The following is a 26,898-nucleotide window of genomic DNA, read 5'->3' as shown; positions in this document are numbered from 1 at the left end:
GGTTTGAGCTATAGGGAGATGCTGAATAAACTGAAGCTATTTTCCCTGAAGCATTGGAGGCTGAAGGGTGACCTTGTAGAGGTTTATAAAATCATGAGGGCACAGATAGGTTGAGTATCCAAGGTCTTTTCCCAGGTGGGGGAGTTCAAAACTAGAAGTCATAGGTTTAAGGTTAGAGTGGAAAGAATTAAAAAGGGAACCAATGGGCAACGTTTTCATGCAGAGGGTGGTGTATGTATGGAATGCGCTGCCAGAAGAAATAATGGAGGTGCATACAATTGCAACATTTTAAAAAGGCATCTGGATGGATAAATGAACAGGAAGAGTTCAGAGGGATATGGGCCAAATGCTGGCAAATGGAACTAGAATAATTTAGAAAATCTGGTTGGCATGGATGAGTTGGACCGAAGGGTCTGTTTCTGTGCTGTACACGCCGTTCTGCTAGAATGTGACAATTGTGTTGTTCTGCAACCTCGCGCTATATAAAATCCCGCTGTTGAAAACTGCTATGGAAAATCACCCTGTAGAAGATCGCTAATAGGAAATAGCTATATCTGTTCAGTAGAAAGTTCACGTTATAGCAGAATTATCTGTACTGTTGGAGGGCCATGTTGTTGTCACCCATGTTAAAAGACTGCAAAGGCATTCAGAAAGATGAGAGGAATAGCTTACAGTGATCAAAGCAGTGTCATGTGTGACTTTAATACAAGAAATTCCAGACCTGTTGTGGCATTAGAAACCTGGCCATTGGGATCAAAGAGTTTTGGAGAAGGTGGTGATGGATCTGGGAGGCAACAACAGGTTCAAGGACTTTAGAGGGAAAATGGAACATGAAGATGGTGTGGCAATTTGTAAGAATATGGGGAAAAGAATGTTTTCATTGGAGGACTGATAATGGCAGATTTATTGGGAAGGAATAAAATACCTGAAATGTGAGAAAACTAGGAATGACATTGGCTAACATGATACCTGTAAGAAAAATTGGAAGAACAGCAATTTAGTGGAAATAGGGTAAAGTAGTAGGAGGTTGGTCTCTCAAACAAGATGAGTTTCAAGAATAAATGAGGGAGGCAGAATTAAAAGCTATACAAACTTACAAATGCACAGCTAAGATGGGGGAGAGAGTTTAGAACATGTTTGGTCTAATGGAAGGGAGGGATATGGCAGAGCCAGCTGTCTAAGTTCTAGGCAAACTAGTGGTATAGAAATATTTGAACTTAATGTGGAGGTAAAGATGGAAGAGGGCTTTAAGATGATGTCCTGAAGTGGCAATTTTTTTGAAAAACTAACTGTATTTGTGTATTAGTCATCCATTATACTAAGTTAGGATTTATGTGCTCATGTGATAAAGGTTATTGGGTACCAATCAAACTCACCCAAAAAGGAAACTTCTTTTGAAACTGTTCAGTCTCATTTTCCAAAAAAAATTTTTTTCTTACATTCTCCTTCTCACCTTTTCTTCCTCTCTCAACCTAATCTTTCTTTCTCTAACTGTATTTTTCTTTCCGTACCTGATCTGAATTCTAATTTATACCCTTTTTCTTTTTAATTTTATACAATTCTAACTCAATTAAGACCTTTATGCCCCATTGGTTAAAGACACTGTCGGTTCACTCAGTAGGCTCCTAGATGTTCTATTATCCCCACCACACTACTTTCAGTATATATCTAGCAAAGTATAGGAAAAATTATACTTTCCAGCTAAAGGGTGCAAGAAATGGTCTAACATCACAGTCTAAAACATACTCCCAGTCCTGCAAGGTTTGGTCTATGATCCCATGTCATAGATTACAACTTCAATCAAACACAAAGTATCAATGCTTCACTTCCCACTCTAATATAATACATATTTATGATGTTCAAGAGTACTTTTTGACAATATACTTTGTCCAAGCAATTTTTTCCCCATTTTGCTCAAGACAGTTTTCAGAATGGTTCATAAGCAAAACTATTGTTAGATATTACAACCAAATGGTTGTTGCTTTCATGTATGTTTAGATAGTATGAACTGACAGGTTATTGGTATTAACTACAAAGAGCTACTCCTGATAATTTGCTCAGTAATCAGTTGCTTGCACTTTTGAAGGGAGAAGTGGAGATCATTGCTGGTTTTCTCTTCCCAAAGCAAGCAAATTTTGATTGGTGATGCTATTCAGCATTTCAACTACTACCAAGATGAGATTAGCTAACTCAGGCAAACCAAGACCTTCTTACATGGCTAACTATCACGTTGTAAGGGCTTATATACAAGAGGCATTAGGTATGAAAATTCAATTTTAACTCAACAATATAAAACTGAAGTTTGTCAAATTGACAAACTGGCACACTTCATGAACCAAACTACCATCAGCACATTTGAAGAATATACAAACTGAATTCATTCAAACATTTTAAAGTGCAATGTACACAATTTAGAAACTGGGGATGAGGAGAAAAAAACACAAGTTTTGAACTAACCTTAGATATACAGCATTACAAAAACTGCAGTCCATAGAATTATCCAGTACAGAAGAGGCTCTTTGGCCCATCAAATCAGTACTGCCAAAAATATATGACCTAGTGTACTAGTCTCACTTTCCTAAACTAGGCTCAGTGTCTTGTTAGTCTTTGAGTACCCATTATCTTATTAATTCTTCCATGAATTCAAAGTCACCAAAAAATACAAAGAAACGCAGAGCATCTATTCATCCATGAGCAATGGTGGTTCTTGGTACTGTTACTAAATTCCATGTTCAAGCAAAATAATGAAATATGACTGGTAAACATTTTACACTTACTCAAATGATGTAAATAATGCTTTACAGTGCAAATATTGATCTGACAGGGTTTAAAAATAGTAGGAAAAGCCAATTACTCAAAAAATGAATGTGGCAGACAACTTTAAAAAAGTTAAATAAAAATAAACTCAGCAGGTCTGGCAGCATTGATGGAGAGAGAAACAGAATAAATATCATGTCCATAACTCTTCTTCCTAACTACTGCAGTTATTTTCATAGAAACAAGAGTGGTGTCCTGTCTTACTAGCTGTATTCCCTTCTTCTTGATTTTACATTTGCTTACTGCCTAACTTTGCCTGCATGTGCACAGTATTCGTTTTTGTTTCTTTAAAGCATTGTGCAATAGTTTACTACATTAAAAGTGTAAATACACGATGGAGAAAGTAAAGAAAGGAAGAAAAAAAAATCTACTGTTTTGTTATGACTCTCAGGATGTGCCTTTGTACTTAAAAGGCACCCAAGAAATTATTTAAAATTAATTTCTAGTAACTTCTCAAAATATATAAATGCAAGTGATTGTAATTCTATAGAAAAAAAATAAAGAAACTCATTTCCTTTTTAGAAAACTAATTTGTGTAGCATTTAAATTGCTACATTTTAATTAACAGAAGTGATATAGGCAGCAGTTACAGTGCGAATACTCTCAGAGGAACAGGTTTATGTTGCATTGATGCGCTCACAGTTCCTTGTTTATTATTCATAGCTAGGGTAAGTATTTTTAATTTAAACTGATCTAAAAAAATGCATCCAGGAGAAATGGTAGACAAACTTCATTTAGCGGTGATCAAAATGACTTAAATGCATAGTGCTGAGGAGAGAGATGACTGGAAAACAGAATACAGTCACAAATCAAAAAATAATTGTTTTTAAGTCATCTCTAAAATGACCAGTCACCATGATGTGGTCTTACTAATAGGAACAACTTGGTATTTTGTCACTCCATGTAAACAAAAGATTCTACTGATAACATTCTTTTAAAGCAGCTCACCAGAGAGAAACACTAAATAATTAAAGAGATGACTAAAAAATGGAAACCTAAAACAGAAAATGCTAATAATGTAGAAGGAAGTTGATAAATATTGCAAAGGCGAAGCTAAATTACAATTTCATCAGGTGAACACCTAAATTCAAGATCTTATTTAAACAGTACCATTGCTTGCTGTGAATTTTCAGAAAACTTAAAAAAGTGTGCAATTAGATGTGATCCATTTTTTTAAATTCAGCGAGCATTCATAATTGCTCTGCCAATACTACTAAATTCACTTGGTGAATGTTAAAACAACAATCCATAAGTGTTAATTTTATCATTTAACAGTCTGTACCACTTCCAATGTTCTGGAATTAATTTAAACATGATGTGAACAATTCCCATGACATAAACTGTGTGTCATGATTGGTGATTTTCCTTGATGGATGTTGATTAAGATAAATAAAGTTAGTTTATTGTTTCATAAAGTGACTTTATGATATTCATTTTTAAAAGGTATTTTTAATAAATGCTAAATACTCTAATGAACATTGTACACCATGCAGCACACACTGTAAAACTATATTGTCAAACTGTAGAAACATTTCATAGAACTCAAATTAATTACCACTTAATCATCACTTTCAATCAAATTTTCACCTTTCTCAGTACTGAATGTATTACATATCTCGTTCTGAAGGAGATCCATAATTTGGTCAAAAATAGATCTTGACTATCCTCAACCTAACTCAGCAAAGTGTTCAACTTTGTACAAAACACTTTCAGAATGTGCTCAAATGACAATTTAAGGATCAAATTGATTTTATAAGGATGATTATTTAAAGTGACATCTAGATTGGTTTAATATTCAATAGGGGAAGCAAATCCAGTTAGTGAAATTACAGAAAAGCCTCCCTGCTGTCGATCACATGGAAGATCATTGCCAGGATCCTCCTCAACTGCCCCTTCCCAATAGCTGGAAGCTCTTCAAGAATTACAGTGCAATTTCCACCTATCAAGAGGCACCGCTGACAGATACAATCTTCATTGCATAGTAAAATAAAAAAATGCAAAGAACAGCACCACGTACATGTCCTTTCTTGAGCTAACAAAAGCTTTTGACTCCTGTCAGACATGAGGAATAATGGAGTGTCCTTGTTCAGTTTGGCTGTCCTCAGAAATTTGTGACTACCTGCAGTGCATGGCATAAAAGCCATGGACCTCACATATGGAAACACTGCAGAACTTGCAATACTGTACCTCACCTCCAAATTCCATGTAAACATGCAAATAATTTACAAAACAAGCAGCAAATTGTTCAACAAATATTTTCTACAATCTACAACCAAAGTCACTAACTTCAAATCATTGAGCTTCAACAAGCTTGTCTGCTCACTGAAAAACTGACCTCCAGATCATTGTCCAATTTTTCTCTGAAGCATAAGAAAATGGACCTTCTCCCTAAACACCTAAAAAACTTAAGTTCCTTTTTACAATCAGTTCCCACAGTACAAGATTACCCTGATGGATTTATATCAAAAAGGAGAACCTGGAAAATGTAATCCATTTTCTGTATTTCTGAACAATCTCTCAACAAAGGCAGATAATTGCAACAAAATTCATCACCACCTTCAGACTTGGTTCACCACCCCAAGACTAAGATCAAAGCTTACCAGGAGGACTGATGCCTGCACTCTTAGTTCTTCAGAGACTTGAGTAACTTACAGCAGACACCTCAAGCATTGGGGGAGTACCATAGGTCCTTTCGCAAGATCCTTCAAATTCAGCGAGAAGAAATATAGTCCAATTGCAATACCCTCTATCAAACCAACATGCCATGCTCAGCATCAATTTGTTAAATCACTCAAAGCCAGGTGAACTGGACAAAACATGTCACACCTAAAACTAGACTCTTGAAGCAATCTTCCCCATTTGGAACTGGGTTGCAGTAGTAGACTCCCAGTAGACATGCAAACATTTTAGGAATGTTCTCAAAGTGTCTTTGAAGACATCAAAATTCCTGTGTCGCACTGAAATTTCTGACTTGTGATCAAAGAGGAGGTGGTTAGTTTGGAAAGGCACCAAAAACATTAGAGGTTTGTTAGAAATACAAGTGGGGTGAAGTTGGGAAGTTGGAGAGAATTCGTAAAACTCCAAATAACTCATCCACTTGCGCCATCTTAGGCAGTGTGCAGATCATGCATTGAACTCATTACCAATCGTACCAACCAGAGTGAAGCAAGTCATCCTCAATCCAGAAAGGATGCCAAAGAGAAGAAAAAAAAACTCATTTCCTCACAAATGGAATAAATGAGTAGTTAAGGAGATATTTAAAAATTGTGTAAGGAAATGAAGACAACTTACAAAATTAACATGTGTTATTATATTTACCAAACCACAATTAAATGCAAAAAACAAAAAGGAGCTTTGCTTCACAAAACATTCTGGCCTTCAATAGGTTTTGCCAAATACAAAAGGCATAACATATAATGCAAAGAATGAACTTGCACTTAAATAATGTCTGTCTGAGGATAGTACGTCAATGCTAAAAATGCTTTTTGAAGTCTAGCCACCATCTTTACGTTGCAGTCAACTTATAGACAGCACAATTTCACAGACTGTAATATGGTAAATGAGCAATGAAATCATTTTATTTATTTTGTGCTAATTACTGCAGAACTACATATTTTTCAGGGTAAAACAAAAGCAATTTAATGGAGGCTTAAGGTAGAAGAAAAGCAGTTAACGTACTACATGTAATATTGAATCTCAACTCATATGACATCATGAGGTTGCAATGACACCAAATTTACAGAGTCCAATGTTACCATTCACAATATCGCTTGTATAAGTCCAAGTATTTGGAGGGGTGGGATATGGAGAGTTTCTCACAGAATCTTTAATTTCAATATATAAAGTACAGAAACTAGTTTTTTTTCTGGTTCTAGTGTAGTTATGGTAAGTTATGTAGTGTCAAGAAATATAAACTTTGCAAAAATATGTTTTTGCAGTCCAAATGTTAGGTCAGGAAATAAGGAAACATGTCTTTTGGCCAAAAACGAATACCAAGCCATTACAATATTAGTTTGATATTCCAGGGCAATCCTGGCTGGCTTATGAAGGATTCCCAAACACAGAAAGGGTCAGTGTCAGAGGCTGGAGTAACCTACCAAAGTGAGTATCAGCAATGTACTAAATGGTACTTTCAAAGCATCAGCTTGGGAACACAATAGGTTAGTAACTTTACCACAGATTTTAAGACTTCACCAAAAATAAAACAGTTTAAATATAGACAGAGCTTCCTGTGGCTTTCTTGACATTAGTGATCATGTCAAACTGTCACTAACCTAGCAAGCACCAGGTCTCATCATGAAGCATATTCATCCTTTCACTCTTTGTTAGTCACACACACAGCTTTCTATGAATCTTCTCAGAACACTAGTTCCCTGGGGAACAGGTGCAAAGATAAGACCGAACAACTGATTTGTGCTCTGCATCGAATATGTATCTTGCATAACCTACTGAAATGAAAAATACTAAATTTATTCAAATGTATCCCTACACATAATATATTTATAATGAAAATTTCTAGTAGGACACCTGCTTTAAAACATGTTAATAACTGAAGAGAAAGAAAATAGAAGTCTATCCAAAAAATAGTTTCTTATTACAGCAGTACAATAAGATGTACTCACATTAAACTTTCAGGTTTACTACTTGTAAATTGCTTCCAACTATAACATTCTCAAAAGAAAATATTAAATGATGATAAAGTATTATTTTGTGCTTAAGAAAATCTGAGTTGACTAAATTCCTAAATTGAATTTACTGACAGCAAATAGCTTACTTTAAAAAGGTGGTGGGTCCTTAAGAAAATGCATGTTCTCGAGGTTTCAGACTCTTCACTAGCATATAATCAAATTCATTAATTCCTTTGCATCAAACGGAATGATTCGCTCAAAGTTATCAGCTGAATTGCAAACATATTCTTTAGGTTCTAAAACTGTCAGTGATTTAAAAGACAGTTGGTACCTGAAAGAGTTATCTAAAATTCTAAGATAGGCTTTGCCTGTCAGGATAGAAAGGACTGTTCCTGAGAGAAGCTAACCAGCACTTTGCCAATGTCAATTGACCAGAGTTGCAGTGATTCCATTTTCTGAGATGTAGACCAGAATGTGTCAGCAACAGAAACGTGTAATTATTATTAAGTTGAGCCTAATGTATCACAAGGGATCATCATATGTCTTAGATATTAAGTAGATTTTATTTCTCTTTATTCTTTCACATAATATGGGCATTACTGACAAAGTGTAGATTAGAGTGATGCTGGAAAAGCACAGCAGCTCAGGCAGCATCCGAGCAGTAAAATCGACATTTCGGGCAAGAGCCCTTCATCAGAAATACAGGGCTTTTGCCCGAAACATCGATTTTCCTGCTCCTCGGATGCTGCCTGAACTGCTGTGCTTTTCCAGCACCACTCTAATCTAAACTCTGGTTTTCAGCATCTGCAGTCATTGTTTTTACCGCATTACTGACAAAGACAGCATTGATTGCCCATAAACTGAATGGCTTGCTAAGACATTTCAGAGCGCAGCTAAGAATCAATCACATCATTGTGGGTCTGGACTCTCACGTAGGCCAGGCCCAATTAGGATGGTGGAGATGGGTGAACCAGATGGATTTTTTTCCTAATCACATTTGAAATAATTCCTGGTCACAATTACTGAGGCTAGCTTTCAATTCCAAATATATTAAATTAATTTAAATTCCACCATTTGTAGTAGAATTTGAACTGATGTCACCAAAGTATTAACCAGGGCCTCTGGATTATTAGTCAGGTGAAATTATTATGTCAACAGCCACACCAAATCACAGCTGGTGACATTGGTGTGGATTTTACCCAATTATTAAAAATGATATTATAAAAATTATAATTTTTAACATTATAAACATTTAAATAGGTGGGAGAAATTGTGGATATTTCAAGATTAGCTTTGGGGATAGGAAAATTAAGGATATTCTCTCTATATCTATACTATATAAGCTTTGTTATTATGCCATATTTTATTATAATGGCATATTATGCCACACAGTGCTCATACTAGAATTATAATATTGGAAGTGAACAAAATGATGGAACATAATAAAGGCTTAAGATACAAGATCCAAAAGTGAACTTTGAAGTGTAAATGAAGCCTAATGACTTACATTCTGTCATTTAAATATAGGATGTAGCATTCTGTATATCAAAAAAGGGTGTGGGCGAGTGTTGTCAAACTCAAACCACCACTGTTCATTCTAAATAAACCAAATAACCTGAATACAGCATTTAAACAAGATAATTTAACACGTCGAGATATCTTAAGTGATACTATTTACAAAATTCATAGATATCAGTGCAATGGCACGCAATGTGGAATGAGTTATAACGTTGTCCCTTTATGCAAAAGCAATATGTCACATTTTTCAGGAGGACAGTTAGGCACAAATAAAAACGTAGGAGCTTGAGATCACTTAGCGTGTTAATTTCATCGTTGGATGACTAAACCGCTGTGTTTGCTATTTACATTTCAGATTGAATCTACAACACCACTATTTCCCAACCTCAGGCGACTGACTGTGTGGAGTTTGCACATTCTCCCTGTGTCTGCGTGGGTTTCCTCCGGGTGCTCCGGTTTCCTCCCACAGTCCAAAGATGTGCAGGTCAGGTGAATTGGCCATGTTAAATTGCCCGTAGTGTTAGGTAAGGGGTAAAGGTAGGGGTATGGGTGGTTTGCGCTTCGGCGGGGCGGTGTGGACTTGTTGGGCCGAAGGGCCTGTTTCCACACTGTAAGTAATCTAATCTAATCTAACCATGGAGATCACAATGGATCAAAACCTAAATAGAACAATCAAATCAATACCAAAGAATCTACAAGGAGAAAACGTAGGTTGCGAGGTGCAACGGTTTAGGGAGGGAATTCAAGAGCTTAGGGTTGAGGCAACTTAAACACACACCATTGATACAGCATTTAAAATTGGGGATGCTCGAATGACCAGATTCCAGGAAATGTAGATATCTCAAAGGGTTTTGGACCTGAGGAAATTAAAGTTAGGAGAGTTAAGCCATGGATGGATTTGAAATCAAGAATGAGAATTTTAAAAGTGAGATGTTGCTTAATGGAAGCTAATTCAGGCCATGAGGACGATGAAAATGAACAGGACTTGGTGAGAGTAAGGACATCGGGGAAACTTCATGTTTTCAGAGGGTAGAATGTGGAAGCTCACACAGAAATGCAATGTTACCTTTCAATGCGACTATTACAAAGACATGGACAAGGGTTTCTGCAGCATGAAAAATGTCAGTTGCAGAATTAAGCAATGTTACAGAGGTACGAATAGCCATTTTGTGGTCACGTGATTACATAGCCGAAAACAGTCTGGTTCAGCCTCAGACAGCTTTGATCTTCCAAATATTTAGTTAGATGAAACTCCTGTTCATTTGGTCAGACTAGCAATCTGCTAATTCAGAGACAGCAGTAGAACTGAGAAAGATAGTGGTGATGTGGAGCTGAGTATCATCAACATTCACATGGAATCAGACTGTGTTTTGGATGGCATTGCCAAAATCAGTACCTAGATGAGAAATGAGAGGTGATCGAGGATAGGATCTTTGGCAATGTGCACAGCTAAGAAGAGAAACAATCAAAACAGACACTCTAGCTGTGATTAAATAAGTCAAAATGGTACCAAGCGATCACAATCTCAACCTCTTGAGCACAGCTGGAAAGATGGCATGGTCAACCATGTCACAGACTGCAGACAGGTTGAGGAGAACAACAACACTGTGTACTTTGGTTGCAGTGGCAATTAGAACTCTAAACCTCAGCATAAAATCAACTTTATTTTCAGTATAACTGGCAAAACATAAAAGCAAAATTGAATGCCGAAAATCTGGAATAGAAAATATGCAGCAGTTCTAACAGCATCTGTGGAGAGAGAAACTGAGGTACATTTCTGATGAAGTCACAGACCTGAAATATTAACTTGGTCTCTCGCACAAGTGCTGTCAGTGCTAGAGTGTTTACAGTTTTTATTATTATTGACCAGTACCTGTAACAATCAACTCAATATCCAGTACCTCCACTGTGTCTTATTCACCAAGCAAGAGTTTGATGACAGCTCAATCCCACACCTCAAACATGGAGAAGGGCAATAGTATCAATATCAGCAAAATCTTTTAATGCACAATCTATCCTGACTTGTATGCCTTCATTACTGCTTGGTTAAAGTTTTGCCCTTTTCTCCTTATTGTTACTTTCGGAGCTCTAATTAAAGATCAGCAGCTATTCTAGGAAGTCGAGCAGCACCTCGGGTGGATTTGAAATTGGCTATAAATGAGTCATTGCCAATACTGCCCATGTCTCAAGAACAAAACCAATCTGCTGTACTTTCAGCTGGTTTCCTTTCTTCTTCCTTTATCTTTTTTTTCTCACTTTGTTACTATTTGGGCCTTTTTCATGTCTTCTCATCTTTCAGTATTTTGTTTTGCACTTGTGTCAGGCTAACCCACAGATGGCCTTTTATTTTATTTAATGAAATTTGAGATGAGTTATTAATAGAGAAATTTGACAAAAGTATTCAAATTCATGAAGGGTCAGCATAGAGTAGATAGGTAGGCTACTGTTGGGAAAAGAAAATCGAGAATGGGAAGGCATAGATTTAAGATAACCAAGAACAGAAGAAATTGCAACATGGGGAGTTCTTTTTTTATTCAGCAAATACTTGACATTGTAATGGAGGCAGGATTATTCAAGGCATTCAAGGAGGAATTTAATTGCTATCTGCAAAGGAAGGATGTGCAAGGTGACAGGGAGATGGAGAAGCACTAGGTAAATTGCTATTCTGAAGAGCTAATACAGACAGGGTGGACCAAACAATCAACTTCTATGCTGTAACTATTCTGTATTTCAATTATAGGATGTCTTCTCTTAAAACCACAATACTGGTTATTGAAAATCTTGATTTAAAATAAAATGACGAAGCCAAACATGGTTTCCCATAAGAATCTATGTTAAAGCCATGTTATATTTCTGAGGACATTTTTTGCTTGGAAAAGCCAATCTACAAAGTATAATAAATAGTAAAACATAAAAGGTTACACATATGCAGCACCAATCATTCCAAGCTAAATTCACCTGCAAAGCTTCAGTGAAGGAAGCAGGTTACTTGCTTGCAGACAAGTCTTCAAAGTAACTTACAGTACAACTACATATTCCTCAACCATTATATCTCCAGATGTAGAATACTGTACAGTACAGCAGAAAATTACTTTTAAGAAACAAAGGTCGACAGCAGTTCATTTACCAGTGCAGGTAAAACAGAACACAAATTTAAAAATCAAAGACTAAAAAAAAGTCTATTACTTGAGCAGGGAACGGTTTAAAAAAAATGATTATTGACTGCAGGATGCACATACAATGGGACCAAATTCAGAGGCAAAATCAGGGTACCTTACTGATAGAGATAACACATGGGGCACAATGCCACAATAAATGATCAGGAAGTAAGGAATGTTAAAATGAGGATGAATGAGGAGATAGGACATGAAAAAAATTAAAGTGAAAAAAAATTTTTAAAAGGGAGCCTTGCAGTAACTTCTCACACAGTGGAGAAAGTGAGGACTGCAGATGCTCGAGATCAGTCGAGAATGTGTTGCTGGAAAAGCACAGCAGGTCAGGCAGCATCCAAGCAGCAGGAGAAACGACGTTTCAGGCATAAGCCCTTCATTAGGATTCATTAGGAATGAGCATTCCTGATGAAGAACTTCTGCCCGAAACATTGATTCTCCTGCTCTTCAGATGTTGCCTGACTTGCTGTGCTTTTCCAGCACCACACTCTCATCCCTGTACATAGTAGTTGGTAATTCACATTTCACTTGCTCGCTATGATTGATGCTTTTATTAATTCTTCCCCTTTCCCTAATCATATTTTCTCTCAACGTTTTATTACAAAATGTAATTGTGTGAAACACTATTTGCATCTCTGTGAAATTTTCACTTTGTACCAGCTCAAAGCGTAGAACGCAACAACCTCTACAAAAGTAGTTTTCTGGAATACAGCATACTAATGTCACTTGCAACATGACTATTTATAAAATATAGTCATGTTAAAAAACTAACTAAATTAAATTATGGCTCAATACACAACATCACCATATCATGTGTATTTAGAACCTCAGAACCATTGAAATGCTACAGCACAGAAGGGGCCCATCAGTCTCATCTTGTCCCTGCCAACCCAGGAGCACTTTCTAATCCCAACTTCCTGGACACAACCGATTTAACATTTATTAACTTTTGCTGTCATTTCCAAACATGTACATTCTGAAGACATCTGTTTTGATGGATTAACAATCATCTACACAAGTTTGTTTTACTAATCTACAGTACTGTAATCCAATTTGCAGCACAGAGCAAGAGACTACTTTTTTTTGTAACAAGCAGAAGCGGAAGTTGGAATGGTATATAACTGAAATACAAGGATGTTGCCAGGGTTGGAGGATTTGAACTAAAGGAAGAGGTTGAATAGGCTGGGGCTGTTTTTCCTGGAGCATCAGAGGCTGAGGTATATAAACCTTATAGAGGTTTATAAAATCATGAGGGGCATAGATAGGATAAGTAGACAAAGTCTTTTCCCTGAGGTGGGGGAGTCCAGAACTAGAGGGCATAGTTTTTGGGTGAGAGGGGAAAGATATAAAAGAGACCTAAGAGGCAACCTTTTCACTCAGAGGGTGGTACATGTATGGAATGAGCTGCCAGAGGAAGTGGTGGAGGCTGATACAATTGCAACATTTAAAATCTGATTTAATATGCATTGTTTATTATGTTGCAATCTTAAAATGTGTTATTTAAGACTGTAAAATGCTCAGATCAAGCTGAGGAAGGATTTGCGATGGCAGAACACTGTTCACATTAACCTATTTCTTAAGATATGATTTCCTGACCACTGGGGTGGCATCTGGTAGAAACAAATCACATTCTTCCCCAGCTATTGTGTTTATGGTGACTCTCTGCAAGAACTCAGCAATTATGTACACACTTATCTTTTATTATAAAATGGAGATGTAACTTTATCATTGTCTCAATAAGCCATGAGGGTACTCAGCAAAATTGAAGTTCAATCATTGGTCTTCTCTTAGCTGATCTCAGCCAGCGTAGCAATAGGAAATTTTTTAACTGATTTTAGTGGACCTTGGTTAGGAGTTGGTGGGAATACAGAAAAGTAGGGAGTGATTGGAGGTTTGGGAAAAGGGTGTGGACCATACAAAGTTCTTCCTCTCAAATGTTATCTAATTACTTTGACTAGGAAGTACTTGCGAGTTGATGTTCTCGAAGAAGTCAGCATTCTATGCTGATGTGTGTCAAAAAGATTAATGCATGACATTAATAGCCAGGTACTCGAGATCGGATGGTTCATAGAACAGCAACCAACATAAGGTATTACATTTCCCACTAAAAGGAAGAAACTTGGAAAAACCTAGAATTTCAACAAGTTAATGTTAGATAAATGAGGAACAGCATTCCTTTAACTTGAGGTAGAACCAAAAATAGTGACGTATTTATCATTTTAAGTGATAAATATTATAACAGAATCATAGAAAAAACTACAGCACAGAAGGAGGCTTTTTGGCCCACATTTTGCTTTCAGATAATTAACCACTCCCTTTTGACAACCACCACTGAACCTACTTCATCAACATTCTCCAGTTAGGGCATGGCGGGGGAGGGACTAAGGTGCCAGGTAAGATGTCATTTCGTTAGGGTGCAAGGTAAGTGATGCGATGTTTAGGTTAGGTCAGGTGGATTGTAGATGTTCGTCCAGTGGGGTGGGAGGCAAGGGGGGTGGGGTTTAGTGTCAGGCCTGGTCTGCAGAGAGTTTCAGGCTTGGTCCACGGATCTGGTGCTAGTGCCATGTCAAGTAAGGTCCAACAACAGGGATGAGGAGCATTAGGTTAGGTCAGGCAGAGGGGGGGCCATCCTGGTGGGGCATTGTATTGGGTCAGGTCCAGTCCAAATGGGGAGTAAAGGGCACTGGGTCATAGGATGAGGGTGAGGTTCTAGGATATGGGGGTGAAAGGGGTCTGGGTGAGTGTAATTGAGGGTGGTTGATGTACATATGGGTTCAGATGAAATAGTTACTCAGCAGTCATCTATTTAATGCACTAATGTTTCCTGAGTAACTATTTTACTTAATTTCATTGGAACCAATAGGTCTCCTATTGAAATGAAGACTTATAGAGGAAGTGCCCAGCAGAAAGTTCAATTTCCTGGGCAATTCAAAGTCAGTGATAGGAAATCTGGAGGGTCTCCATGGACAACACCCATCAACACTGACGTAATGGCTGGCCAGTGGAAATCTTAGCAACAGTACAAATATGTTCTTCATTTTTCCTCAGGTTCTTTTGCCAATCACTTTAAATCAACATCCTTTAGTTATTGGCATTCTAAAAATGGGTAGTTGACTTATCTACTTTCCTCAGATTCCACTTGGAACACCTCTTAAACATTTCAAAAGAAGCTACTCCCAGTTTCAGCAAAGTACCAGGTAAGTGAATTTTCGTTCCTAATGCTTCCATATCCTTCCAAAAGCAAGGGAGGATACTCAGAATTGGCCACAACATGAGGCTGTAACATCTACTTCTTATCAGTAAAAAGACTTCAAGACTACTCCATTGGTTATAAAGCATATTGGGACATCATACGTTCTCTAAAAATTATCAAAAAATGCGAGTTCTTTCTTATTCATAAGTAAACCACAACCGGGAAGATACATGATCGAACTGCATCAATATAGAGAGAATTGTATTCAGACCCCAGTGGGGATAGGGGGCTGGAAAGGGGGGGCGGAGAGAGACAAGGACTGGCAGAGGGTGGGAGTGTGGGGACGAGGACTGGCAGAGGGGGCGGTGGGTGGGGACAAGAACTGGTAGGCGGGGGTGTGTGTGGGGGACGAGGACTGGCAGGTGGGGGGGGGGAGGAGTGTGGGGGACAAGGACTGGCAGGCGGGGGGGGGGTGTGGGGGACAAGGACTGGCAGGCGGGGAGGGGGTGGGGGATGAGGATTGGCAGGCGGGGGGGGGGTGTGGGGGACGAGGATTGGCAGGCGGGGGGGTGTGGGGGACGAGGACTGGCAGGCGGGGAGGGGGTGGGGGACGAGGACTGGCAGGCGGGGAGGGGGTGGGGGACGAGGACTGGCAGGCAGGGAGGGGGTGGGGGACGAGGACTGGCAGGCGGGGAGGGGGTGGGGGACGAGGACTGGCAGGTGGGGAGGGGGTGGGGGACGAGGACTGGCAGGCGGGGTGGGGGTGGGGGACGAGGACTGGCAGGCGGGGTGGTGGGGGTGGGGGACGAGGACTGGCAGGCGGGGTGGTGGGGGTGGGGGACGAGGACTGGCAGGCGGGGTGGTGGGGGTGGGGGTGGGGGACGAGGACTGGCAGGCAGGGTGGTGGGGGTGGGGGACGAGGACTGGCAGGCGGGGAGGGAGTGGGGGACGAGGACTGGCAGGCGGGGAGGGGGTGGGGGAGGAGGACTGGCAGGCGGGGAGGGGGGTGGGGGACGAGGACTGGCAGGCGGGGAGGGGGTGGGGGACGAGGACTGGCAGGCGGGGGGGTGGGGGACGAGGACTGGCAGGCGGGGAGGGGGTGGGGGTGGGGGACGAGGACTGGCAGGCGGGGAGGGGGTGGGGGACGAGGACTGGCAGGCGGGGAGGGGGTGGGGGACGAGGACTGGCAGGCGGGGAGGGGGTGGGGGACGAGGACTGGCAGGCGGGGAGGGGGTGGGGGACGAGGACTGGCAGGCGGGGGGGTGGGGGTGGGGGACGAGGACTGGCAGGCGGGGAGGGGGGGGTGGGGGACGAGGACTGGCAGACGGGGGGGTGGGGGTGGGGGACGAGGACTGGCAGACGGGGAGGGGGTGGGGGACGAGGACTGAGGACGGTCCTTTGGAGGGAATAAGGACATGGGGGGGGCAGCAGAATGGGGTCACTCCCGTGGTGGTGGTGGTGGTGAGAGGAGGATGAAGTCACTGCGCGCTGTGGGGTGAATGAGGAAAGTCCAGGAGGGGTTCATGAGGACCACTCCTTTACCGCCACCGCCACGTGCCGGCGGCGCCCACATTTAAATAGCCGGCTGTGGGATCTTAACTTCCGTGTAACTACCGTGGGGTGGGGGGGGGAAACCGCCCTAATTCACCGTGAAAGGCGTGTCGGCCGTGCCCAAAGCCGGGCTCCAGCTCACAGGGAAGACTCCGCTTTACCTTCAGCGCCGGCATCCATGACCCCTCGGCGGCGGCGGCGGCGGCGGGCCCCGCCCCTTCACCTTTCACCCTGGTAACCGGGCCCCCACTTCCGGTGTGAGCGACCGACCCTCGCGCTGTGCCCGCTGCCTCAGGTCTGCGGCTGATTTTCTGATCCCGCGGTGTTTGTGCTGGCTCAGGGGGAAACTGTTCCGAGTTAATTTTAATCTCTGTCGGAGGGCAGAAAATGGAGCAGCTGAAAGTCTGGGCCGAGGGCTGGGGCTGGGGCTGGGGCTGGGGTTTGGGCTGGGGTTTAGGTGTGTGGGTCGTCCTGTGACACACGCAGCTCAGGACCTGGCTCAGGACTATAGCAATAATCAAAACACAACACAATGTGAAATGTAAATCTGAAACAAAAACAGAAGACGCTGGTCACACCCAGCGGGACTGGCAGCCCGAAAACAATTATATTTAAAGTCATGATTTGGAGATCAATTTTTCAATGTATAATTTCAGTTACATCACACTGTAAATTTTTGCTATAAATTCTGTTTTTTGCTATAAATTCCACTACCACCTGATGAAGGAGCGTCGCTCCGAAAGCTAGTGTGCTTCCAATTAAACCTGTTGGACTATAACCCTGGTGTTGGGTGATTTTTAAATATTTAAGGTCGTTGACCTTTCAGCAGAAATTGGATAAGTTGGAATGCAATACACATTCAGCATTTTTAAGGATGGAGTGGGGATAAGATGAAAGAGAAAGTCTGCAGTAGGGTGAAAGACTTCTCAACAGTTTTTAAATTCCTGGCACTGTCTCCTTCTCACCATCGATGTGCCTCTTTCTGCACCTCCATCTCTCACTACCAACCAATGCACCATTGAGCTCCACTTGGCTAAATTCTTTCTCATTTTGAATAACTTCTTCAATTCTACTCGCTACAGCTATAAGGTGATCCGATAGCTAACACACATGGATCTTAGATCACATCTTGTTTTCATGATTGTTCCTTGTCTCATTCCTAATCAGGGCCTCTCAAATTTTTTTGTACGTTGTTGATTGCATTGGTACTGTTTCTTCACAATAAAATGGAAAATTTGAACTTTGCTTCCATGCTTCGTTTCCTATTCTTTCTTAACCGTTTCTTTTATATCTCTTGTGGGCGGCACGGTGGCACAGTGGTTAGCACTGCTGCCTCACAGCGCCAGAGACCCGGGTTCAATTCCCGACTCAGGCGACTGACTGTGTGGAGTTTGCACATTCTCCCTGTGTCTGCATGGGTTTCCTCCGGGTGCTCCGGTTTCCTCCTACAGTCCAAAAGATGTGCAGGTCAGGTGAATTGGCCATGCTAAATTGCCCGTAGTGTTAAGTAAGAAGGGGTAAATGTAGGGGTATGACCCGCTTCGGCGGGTCAGTGTGGACTTGTTGGGCTGAAGGGCCTGTTTCCATACTGCAAGTAATCTAATCTCTGTTTCTATTTCAGGGATAAATTATCAATAAATATTTATTATAAATTGGTTTCTATTTCACTTTATCACATCCTACTTCCTGTGAGGGCATTGAAAAAATTTTTCAGTTTCTCTCTTTTTCACATCTGTTCTAATGATGCATTCATAGAAGAATACAGCACAGTACAGGCCCTCGATATTGCGCCAATCTGTGGAACCAATCTAAGGCCCATCTAACCTACACTATTCCATTGTCATCTATATATTTATGCAATGACCATTTAAATTCCCTTAAAGTTGGCAAGTCTACTCCTGTTGCAGGCAGGGCATTCCTCGTCCTTGCTACTCTCTGAGTAAAGAATCTACCTGTGACATCTATCCTGTACCTATCACTCCTCAGTTTAAAGCTATGTCCCCTTGTGATAGCCTTCACCATCCAAGGAAAAAGGCTCTCACTGTCCACCCTATCTAATCCTCTGATTATTTTGTATGTCTCTATTACATCACCTCTTCAACCTTCTTCTCTCTAACAAAAACAGCCTCGAGTCCCTCATCCTTTCCTCATAAGACCTTCCCTCCATACCAGGCAACATCCTGGTAAATCTCCTCTGCACCCTTGCTTAAAAACACTTCCTAGTTTTGAGGGATCATAAGAAAAATTTGACAGTATTTTTTATCAAGCTTTGGAAAGTGGATAAGGGGGTTAGTTCAAGGTTGTTTTGGATATGTTCACTATAATTTTCAACGTTGTAGCTGATTCAAGGTTAAGCAGTGGCTTATTGTTAAATCAGGGACAACAGGCATACTCCCTAAGCTGGAGAATCAACAGGAGGCATCTATACCAGCTGAGGTGGGGTCTACTGATTTGTAGATGGAGAAACAGGGAGAAAGCCAGGCCAACATGGACCAATGGCATGGCTGACTGAGAATCCCAGGTAGGGCACAGCTAGGCCTTAATAGATCCTGTAATTCTCCGTGGTTAACTGCCTGCCAGAAATCCAGACCTGAGCACCCTCATTGAAAATTTGTGCCAAAGGCAGAATCATTACAGCAAACCAGTGTTGCTGTAAGGCAAATCATTACAGCAGTGCCAAATTGTGTGCCTACATTCTTTTGATTTGGACCTCATAATAATTTAAAATTTCTGGCCACTACTCCTTGCACTCCACAGGTGCTGCCAGACCTACAAAGCATAGGAATTTGTTCCAACACTTTCAGATTTCCAACATTTGTAGTACTGTATTTTATTTTTGTGAAAGGTTAAGGAATTGAATGTTGATTGGATTTGACAAAGATTAAAACATAATTTGAGCCACCTTGCTCTCCATAACCTATATAAATTATTTGATTTTTGAGACCATAGTGTCTGATAGAAAACCTGTTAATACTATCTCCGTGGATGGGGTTGGGGATGATATTGTTTGGCAAACTTTAACAAATATGATGTAAGCAGGTCAGGAAAACAAACAAAAACAAAAATTGCTCAACAGATCTTGCAGCATCTGTGAAGAGGCATCAGAGTTGACATTTCAGGTCCAGTGATCCTTCCTTAGAACAGGGAAACAAGATGATGTTTGGAACGTACAGTTCACCATCAAAAAGTGAAATGATCCAGTTGGAGAGGAAGAACAACGTGGTAGTAGAAACCACCTGGAAAACTATTTAAAGTAGCAAATCAGCAAAACGATAAGGTATTAAAAATGCAGATAGGCACAGCCACAAAAAAGAAGGCAACAGTATTTTGGATTTTATAAATAGTGGTGTAAAGTACATGGATAGTCATATCCAGTTGTGGTTATGCCCCAATTAGCAAGAAGAGGAACTTGAGCAACTGTAATTATTTCACAGAAACAAAGCAGGCTAACAAGAAATGACCTTAACTATGAAGGGTTTTGACCCGGTGAAGACAGAAAAACCTCCCCAGGATGGGTGTCAATTATCAGGGTCAATTGAAAAATAAGGGAAAGGTTGGGAGAAGGTTCTTTCTCAGAGTTTTTGGAGTAGGAAATGTTTTGCTGAAAGGGGTATGTTAAGACAAATATCACTTTGTCAATTAAGAAAAAAGTTTTTAAAAATCAAAGAAGTTTTTAAGATAAGACAGCAGAGAAGTAAGGTTAATTTTTTGTTACTGCATCAAAGAACCAGCACTAACATTATAGAGTCGTAGAGATGTGCACATTGGAAACAGACCCTTTGGTCCAACTTGTCCATGTCGACCAGATATCCTAACCTAATCTAGTCCCATTTGCCAGCACTTGACCCATATTCCTCTAAACCCTTCCTATTCATATACCCATCGAGATGCCTTTTAAATGCTGTAATTGTACCAGCCTCCACCACTTCCTCTGGCAGCGCATTCTATACACACATCACCTTCTGTGTGAAAAAGCCGCACGTTACGTACCTTTTAAATTATCCCTCTCTAATCTTAAACTTATGCCCTCCAGTTCTGGACTCCCCACCCCAGGCAAAAAACCTTGTCTATTTACCCTAGCCATGCCACTCATGATTTTATAAACCTCTATAAGGTCACCCCTCAGCCTGTGACGCTCCAGGGAAAACAACCCCAGCCTATTCAGCTTCTTCCTATAGCTCAAACCTTCCAACCCTGGCAACATTCTTGTCAATCTTTTCTGAACCCTTTCATGTTTCGCAACTTCCTTCCAATAGGAACAAGACTAGAATTGCGCACAATATTCCAAAAGTGGCCTAACCAAATGTCCTACACAGCTGCAACATGACCTCCCAACTCCTATACCCAATGCTCTGACCAATAAAGGAAAGCAAACCAAACGCCTTCTATCTACCCCTGTGACTCCATTTTCAAGGAGCTATGAACCTGCACTCCCAGGTCTCTTTGTTCAGCAACACTCCCCATTAAAAAGCCAAAATGTATAATTTACTGCTGTAAACAATTTTGATTCCTGAAGTGGAATATGTGATAACTATAACCCCAATGGAAATGTGCCTCACTTCAAATATATGTAAGTTCAACAAATTGTAATATTTCAATGGCAAATCAGTTATTCTTCCGCAATAAGAATTCAATGTTTCCTTCATTATAGAATATGTAGTTTACATTTTCTTCTTGTTTTAGAGACATGGCAGACATTATTGGAGGAGGAGTTATGTCTAGACATGTTTTGCTAGTTCGCTATTTCTTAGCAAATCTTGTTGCATCTACATCACCACAAGCTACACTTCTGCAAATAGTTGCAGGAAAGGGAGTAAAACAAAGGAAAAGGAGAAAGTTTACCAAATCATCATCCAATAAAAACATTTTTAAGAAAAAGCACTTGACTTAAATGTTTGCAATCAGTACTGTAGACTGAGATTTCATTCAAAACACAACATTCCGAGCTATTTACTGAATTATTATTAGTTCATCTTTTTGTGGAGTTCAGGAATCTTAGTTTTTGTATTTAGTTCTTTGGACTCACTTGAACTACTGGCTAAATTACATGACATTGAGGCAACAGGTTGGTGTTCATACCATGTTTCTTGTTGTACTTGAATGATACCACAAAAGGTTGGTGCCTATCCCTCCCAAACGTCCCTGCAAAAGTGACTACTTTCACAAAGTGTTCTAAGTCAATTACTCTGAGCAACTGAACACCTTCATTCTAGAATAAAATGTGCTTTGCATTCCTCTGTTGATGTCAAAGCATGCCAGCCTCCTGAAACAATCAGTGCAGAAGCTGTATACATTGGTTCTAAATCCAAAAAGGTTGATTGGAAAATATCTAGAACACATTGTGTACGTGATTCTCTATCAAGGTATTTTTGAGGGTATTTAGTACTGGTATTTACAATTACAACTCTGTGAGCAAGAAAGCATCAAAAGTTCCCAGTGTCAGCTGCCTGGCACCTAGGGTAAAAATCCAGACCTATTCCCCATGTAGTTGATAGACACGGACTAATTCATGCTTGATAAGTTTGCTACCAAGCACAAATGTGCTGATAATCACAGACTACTTCATGAAAAACATTTTGGCATTGCCAGCCAAGAACCAGATGGTCACGATCACAGCCAAGGGCCAGTGGTCACACATCTTCCAACCGTATGTTTGCCCAGTGTAGTTGAATTCCGACTGACACAAAATTGAAATTGAAGCCCAATGATTTCCCCAGTTGCACTGTAAAAATATACAATATATATAAGTCCATTGATATCCTCCTGTAGTTTCCGGTTATCCTCCTCATTAGTTACTACTCTACCATTTGCAGGCTGTCTGTACACTTATTGATCATGCCCTCTACATTTAAGTTCAATCATTAATGAACACTGCAGACAGCAAGGGCCCCAGTGTGATGGCCTGCAGAACCTACAAGTGACCTCCACTAACACAAAAACATCCCTCTGGCATTATCCTTTGCTTCTTGCCTTTCAGCCAATTTTAAATCCAATGTGTCACTTTGCCTTTGATTCCATTCGATCTTACTTTTGGGACCAGTCTGCTATGAGTTCCCTTTTTAAAAGCCTTGCTGAAGTCCATGTTGACCACACCAAATGCTTCTGATTACTTTCTCAAAAGGATAGATCAAATTTGTCAAACATAACCTTCTTTTAATAAGTCCATACTGACAATCCCTGATTAATCTCTGTGAACTTTGAATAAAACCTTAATTTCTGTAGCAATGCTGGGAGAAGCCTGGATAGTTTGAGAATCAGCACACTTTCCCAAGTAGATTGTAACAGTATAAGTTCTTTTTTTCCTCTGTATATCAACCTGTGAACTCGTGAGGGAATACACATGCTAGGCAAGCCTGCACCTCCTAAAACAATGCTGTATTCAGCAAAGTAATGTAAGCTTTTGGGTTGAAAGCTAGAATGTAAGGATTATGTGCATTGGCAAGAACAATGATCAACTTTCCACAGGAAGTGTATGCAAGACATCGCAGGTTGACTTTGAGCTACATAAGCTTGGTGTCAATATTATTGCTTGACAGGAAACCAAATTAGCTGACATAGGATTTATTGATGAGGTTACTTACACTTTCTACTGGCTTGCAAAGAGGGCTGAAGATCAGCGTGAGCATGATCCAAGCTTCACAGTCAAGGTCAGTTGAACAGTCAATGGCAACCTTGGAGGACCTCAGCTTTCTGCAGCTATCTCATTATAGAGTTGCAGTCAACATCATATACCCCTATGCACCAAGTTGTACACCAGCACCACAGTAAAAGCAGATTCTTCATGACTCTACATGACATTGTGATGAAATTTCCAAATATTGAGAGGATATTAATCCCAAGCATTGTCTTAAATCTGTTGAAAGCCTTTTTCATTTTTTTTTTAAAAGGTGGCTAAACAAATGCCAGTGACCATGTGGGTTTTGTTGATCCAAACGAAACTTGTAAGTAGAGCTAGTGAGGTATTTGCATCATTATCAGAAAAGGTATCTTGGACACAAGTGGAGGTGAAGAAAGCCTCCTTAAGTGCATACGACCTTGTGCCAGAAACCTACAGACAACGTTTCAGGAATCTAAGGAGGCACCTTGGTCAAATTTACATTGAGTTTGAAAGGATCAAACAGTAATTTTGATGGGTGGACAAAGGCATTAAAATCAGAGCAAATCTATGATCCTCTTGGAGAGATGATTAATTTGGAGGAGTTTAAAAATTCACTTCCTGAAGTAGTGAGAACTCATGTGGAAGACCAGAGAGTGAAATCGGCAGGATTATCAGCTGAAATGGCTGATGATTATGAGTTGGTCCATAAATCAAAGTTAAGCTTCCACAATCAATTTCAATCCAAGAGAGATAGAAACTGGGGAAAAGAGAAATCCTCATGTGGAAAAGGAAAGGTAGATCTCAATGGAGATCATAAGGATAATTTACCACAGAGTAAAAAGGAAACCCTTGAAGGGGGGAAGAGAAAGTAAAAAGCCCTGTGTTTTCACTGCAATAAAGTAAGCCACATGAAATCACAGTGTTGGCGGATTAAGAGAAACACTGGGAAGCCAGATATAGGAAAACAGGATAAGCCAGTGAATTTTGTTGGAGTGGTAATGGAAACCAAAGTGGTGGCTAGAAAGCTGCACCAGAATGTACAAGCTGGTTGCAGGTTGGTTAAGGAGGAAGTGCCAGATCTTCACAAACCATAAATGCGAAGGTAAAGTTTATTTGCATAGGCCAGTAGCAGCAGATAAGGAGGTTACAGTATTAAGTGATACAGGATCCTCTTAATCTGTGATATTGAAAGATGAGGAGATATGTACCTCTGAAATACATTGCTAGAAAAGGAACGAGTAACAGGAATTCACTGAGACAAGAAGCGCTTAGTTGTGTAAAGTGAGGTTACAGTGTCCAGTGAAGACTGGAGAAGTCGTGGTAGGAGTACTGGACAAACTCTCAGCTCCAGGAATATAATTTGTCCTTGCTAATTATATAGCTAGTTCACAGGTAAGAGTGATGTCTAGTGTAATTGAAAAGCCAGTAGAAACTCAGGCAACTGAACTATTGCAGGACACATCCTGAGATTTTTCCTGACTGTGTGGTAACGAGGTCACAAAGTCACCAGTTTAACCTTCTGATTAGATTATCTTCTGATTAGATTACTTACAGTGTGGAAATAGGCCCTTTGGTCCAACAAGTCCACACCGACCCTCCGAAGAGCAACCCACCCAGACTCATTCCCCTACATTTACCCCTTCACCTAACACTACGGGCAATTTAGCATGGTCAATTCACCTAACCTGCACGTTTTTGGACTGTGGGAAGAAACCGGAGCACCTGGAGGAAACTCACGCAGACACGGGGAGAATGTGCAAACTCCACACAGACAGTTGCCTGAGGCGGGAATTGACCCAGGTCTCTGGCACTGTGAGAGAGACCCGTTTGATCAGATGGTGGAGACAAACCAGGAACACATAGTTGAAAATTTAAAACAATTGTATCAAAAAGCATATGTAGAAAAAGAATCTGAATGTTATTATCTTATAAATGATATCTTAATGAGGAAATGGAGACCATCACATATTCAGTGGATGAGAAATAGGCAGAAGTTCATCAAGTCGTATTGCCAGTAAGTTATAGAATGGGGGTGTTGCAAGTGACGCACGAGCTACCACTAGGGGTCATTTAGAAGTGAGAAAAACTCAAGCAAAAATACAAAAACATTTTTACTGCACAAGGATGTAGTTGGATTTTGCCAGACATATCATATGTGTCAGGTAATTGGAAAATTACAGGCAGTAGTAAAATCTGCACTTTTAATACCTCTTCCTGAATTTGAGGAACCTTTTTACAAGAGTCTTGATTGACTGCATTGGACCCCTATTTAAAACAAAAAGTGGGAATCAGTATTTGTAAACAATAATGGCCGTGTCTACTAGATTTCCAGAGGCTGTTTCATTACACAATATTTGAGGAGAAAGTGAAGTCTGCAGATGCTGGAGATCAGAGCTGAAAATGTGTTACTGTAAAAGCGCAGCAGGTCAGGCAGCATCCAGGGAACAGGAGAATCGACGTTTCGGGCATAAGCCCTTCTTCAGGAATGAGGAAAGTTTGTCCAGCAGGCTAAGATAAAAGGTAGGGAGGAGGGACTTGGGGGACGTCGATTCTCCTGCTCCCTGGATGCTGCCTGATCTGCTGCGCTTTTCCAGCAACACATTTTCAGCTCATTACACAATATCGCAGGTAAAAGGATTGTAGAGGAGTCATTCAAATTTTTCACAAGATATGGACTACCCACTGAGATACAATCAGATCAGGGGTCAAACTTTGCATCAAAACTTATTCAAGGAATTTACAGACAGCTTAGAAATAAAACAATTCAAATCTACTGCGTACCATCCAGAATCACAGGGAGTGCTCGAAAGATGGCCTCAGACATTAAAGACCATGTTGATGGCTTATAGTCAAGACTATCCAGATGATTAGGATAAAGGAATTCCATTTGTGCTTTTTCTGATCAGACATGTATCAAATGAATCTACCAAATTCAGTCCATTTGAATTAGATTTTAGGCATGAAGTGAGAGGACCGCTAAAATTGACTAAGGAGAAATTGGTAAGTCAGAATTCAGAGACCACATATTTGGACTATGTGTAAAATATTCAGGAATGATTAAATAGAGCAGGGGAATTGGCGAGACAGCATTTAAAAGTATCATAGCATACAATGAAACAGGAAGCAGACAAGACATCAAAAACTTGCAATTTTGCTATCGTGAATAAGATTTTAGTGTTACTTCTGGTGATAGGTGAACCTTTAAACGCAAGGTTTAGTGGACCTTATCAAGTCGAAAGGAAATTGAGTGAGATGAACTATTTGACAAGGGCTCCAGACAGAAAGAAATCTCACAGTGTGTGTCATGTGAATATGCTGAAAAGGTATTTTGACAGGAAAGGAAAGTCAAAGGAGACTGTGTTATTGGTTACAACACAGAGGGAAGAACCAAGTTCAGAGGATTCTGAATTGAACATTCCTCAA

At 40.4% G+C, this 26,898-nt stretch overlaps 1 protein-coding gene across 2 annotated transcripts in view; it reads right to left on the bottom strand.

Annotated features, from left to right (window-relative positions):
- cmc1 (C-x(9)-C motif containing 1) overlaps window positions 1-17,105 on the bottom strand; it is a 77,857-nt gene extending 60,752 nt beyond the window's left edge. Inside the window, exon 1 of one of the 2 annotated variants that reach the window (XM_043689496.2) lies at window positions 17,039-17,105. In XM_043689496.2, the coding sequence (XP_043545431.1) occupies window positions 17,039-17,057 (19 nt within the window). In that variant the 5' untranslated portion in view covers window positions 17,058-17,105. Of the gene's footprint in view, window positions 1-16,974; window positions 16,996-17,038 lie in introns of those variants that run through there. The other variant, XM_043689495.2, reaches the window with a different exon arrangement.
- Window positions 17,106-26,898: the final 9,793 nt, after the last annotated feature.

This window comes from Chiloscyllium plagiosum, unplaced genomic scaffold (genome assembly GCF_037043375.1).
Source record: "Chiloscyllium plagiosum isolate Xiang-an unplaced genomic scaffold, Cpla_swu_hap1 HiC_scaffold_5, whole genome shotgun sequence".
Lineage (NCBI taxonomy): Eukaryota > Metazoa > Chordata > Chondrichthyes > Orectolobiformes > Hemiscylliidae > Chiloscyllium > Chiloscyllium plagiosum.
Note: the sequence above shows the minus strand (reverse complement) of the source record. Positions and strands in the feature narration are given on the sequence as shown.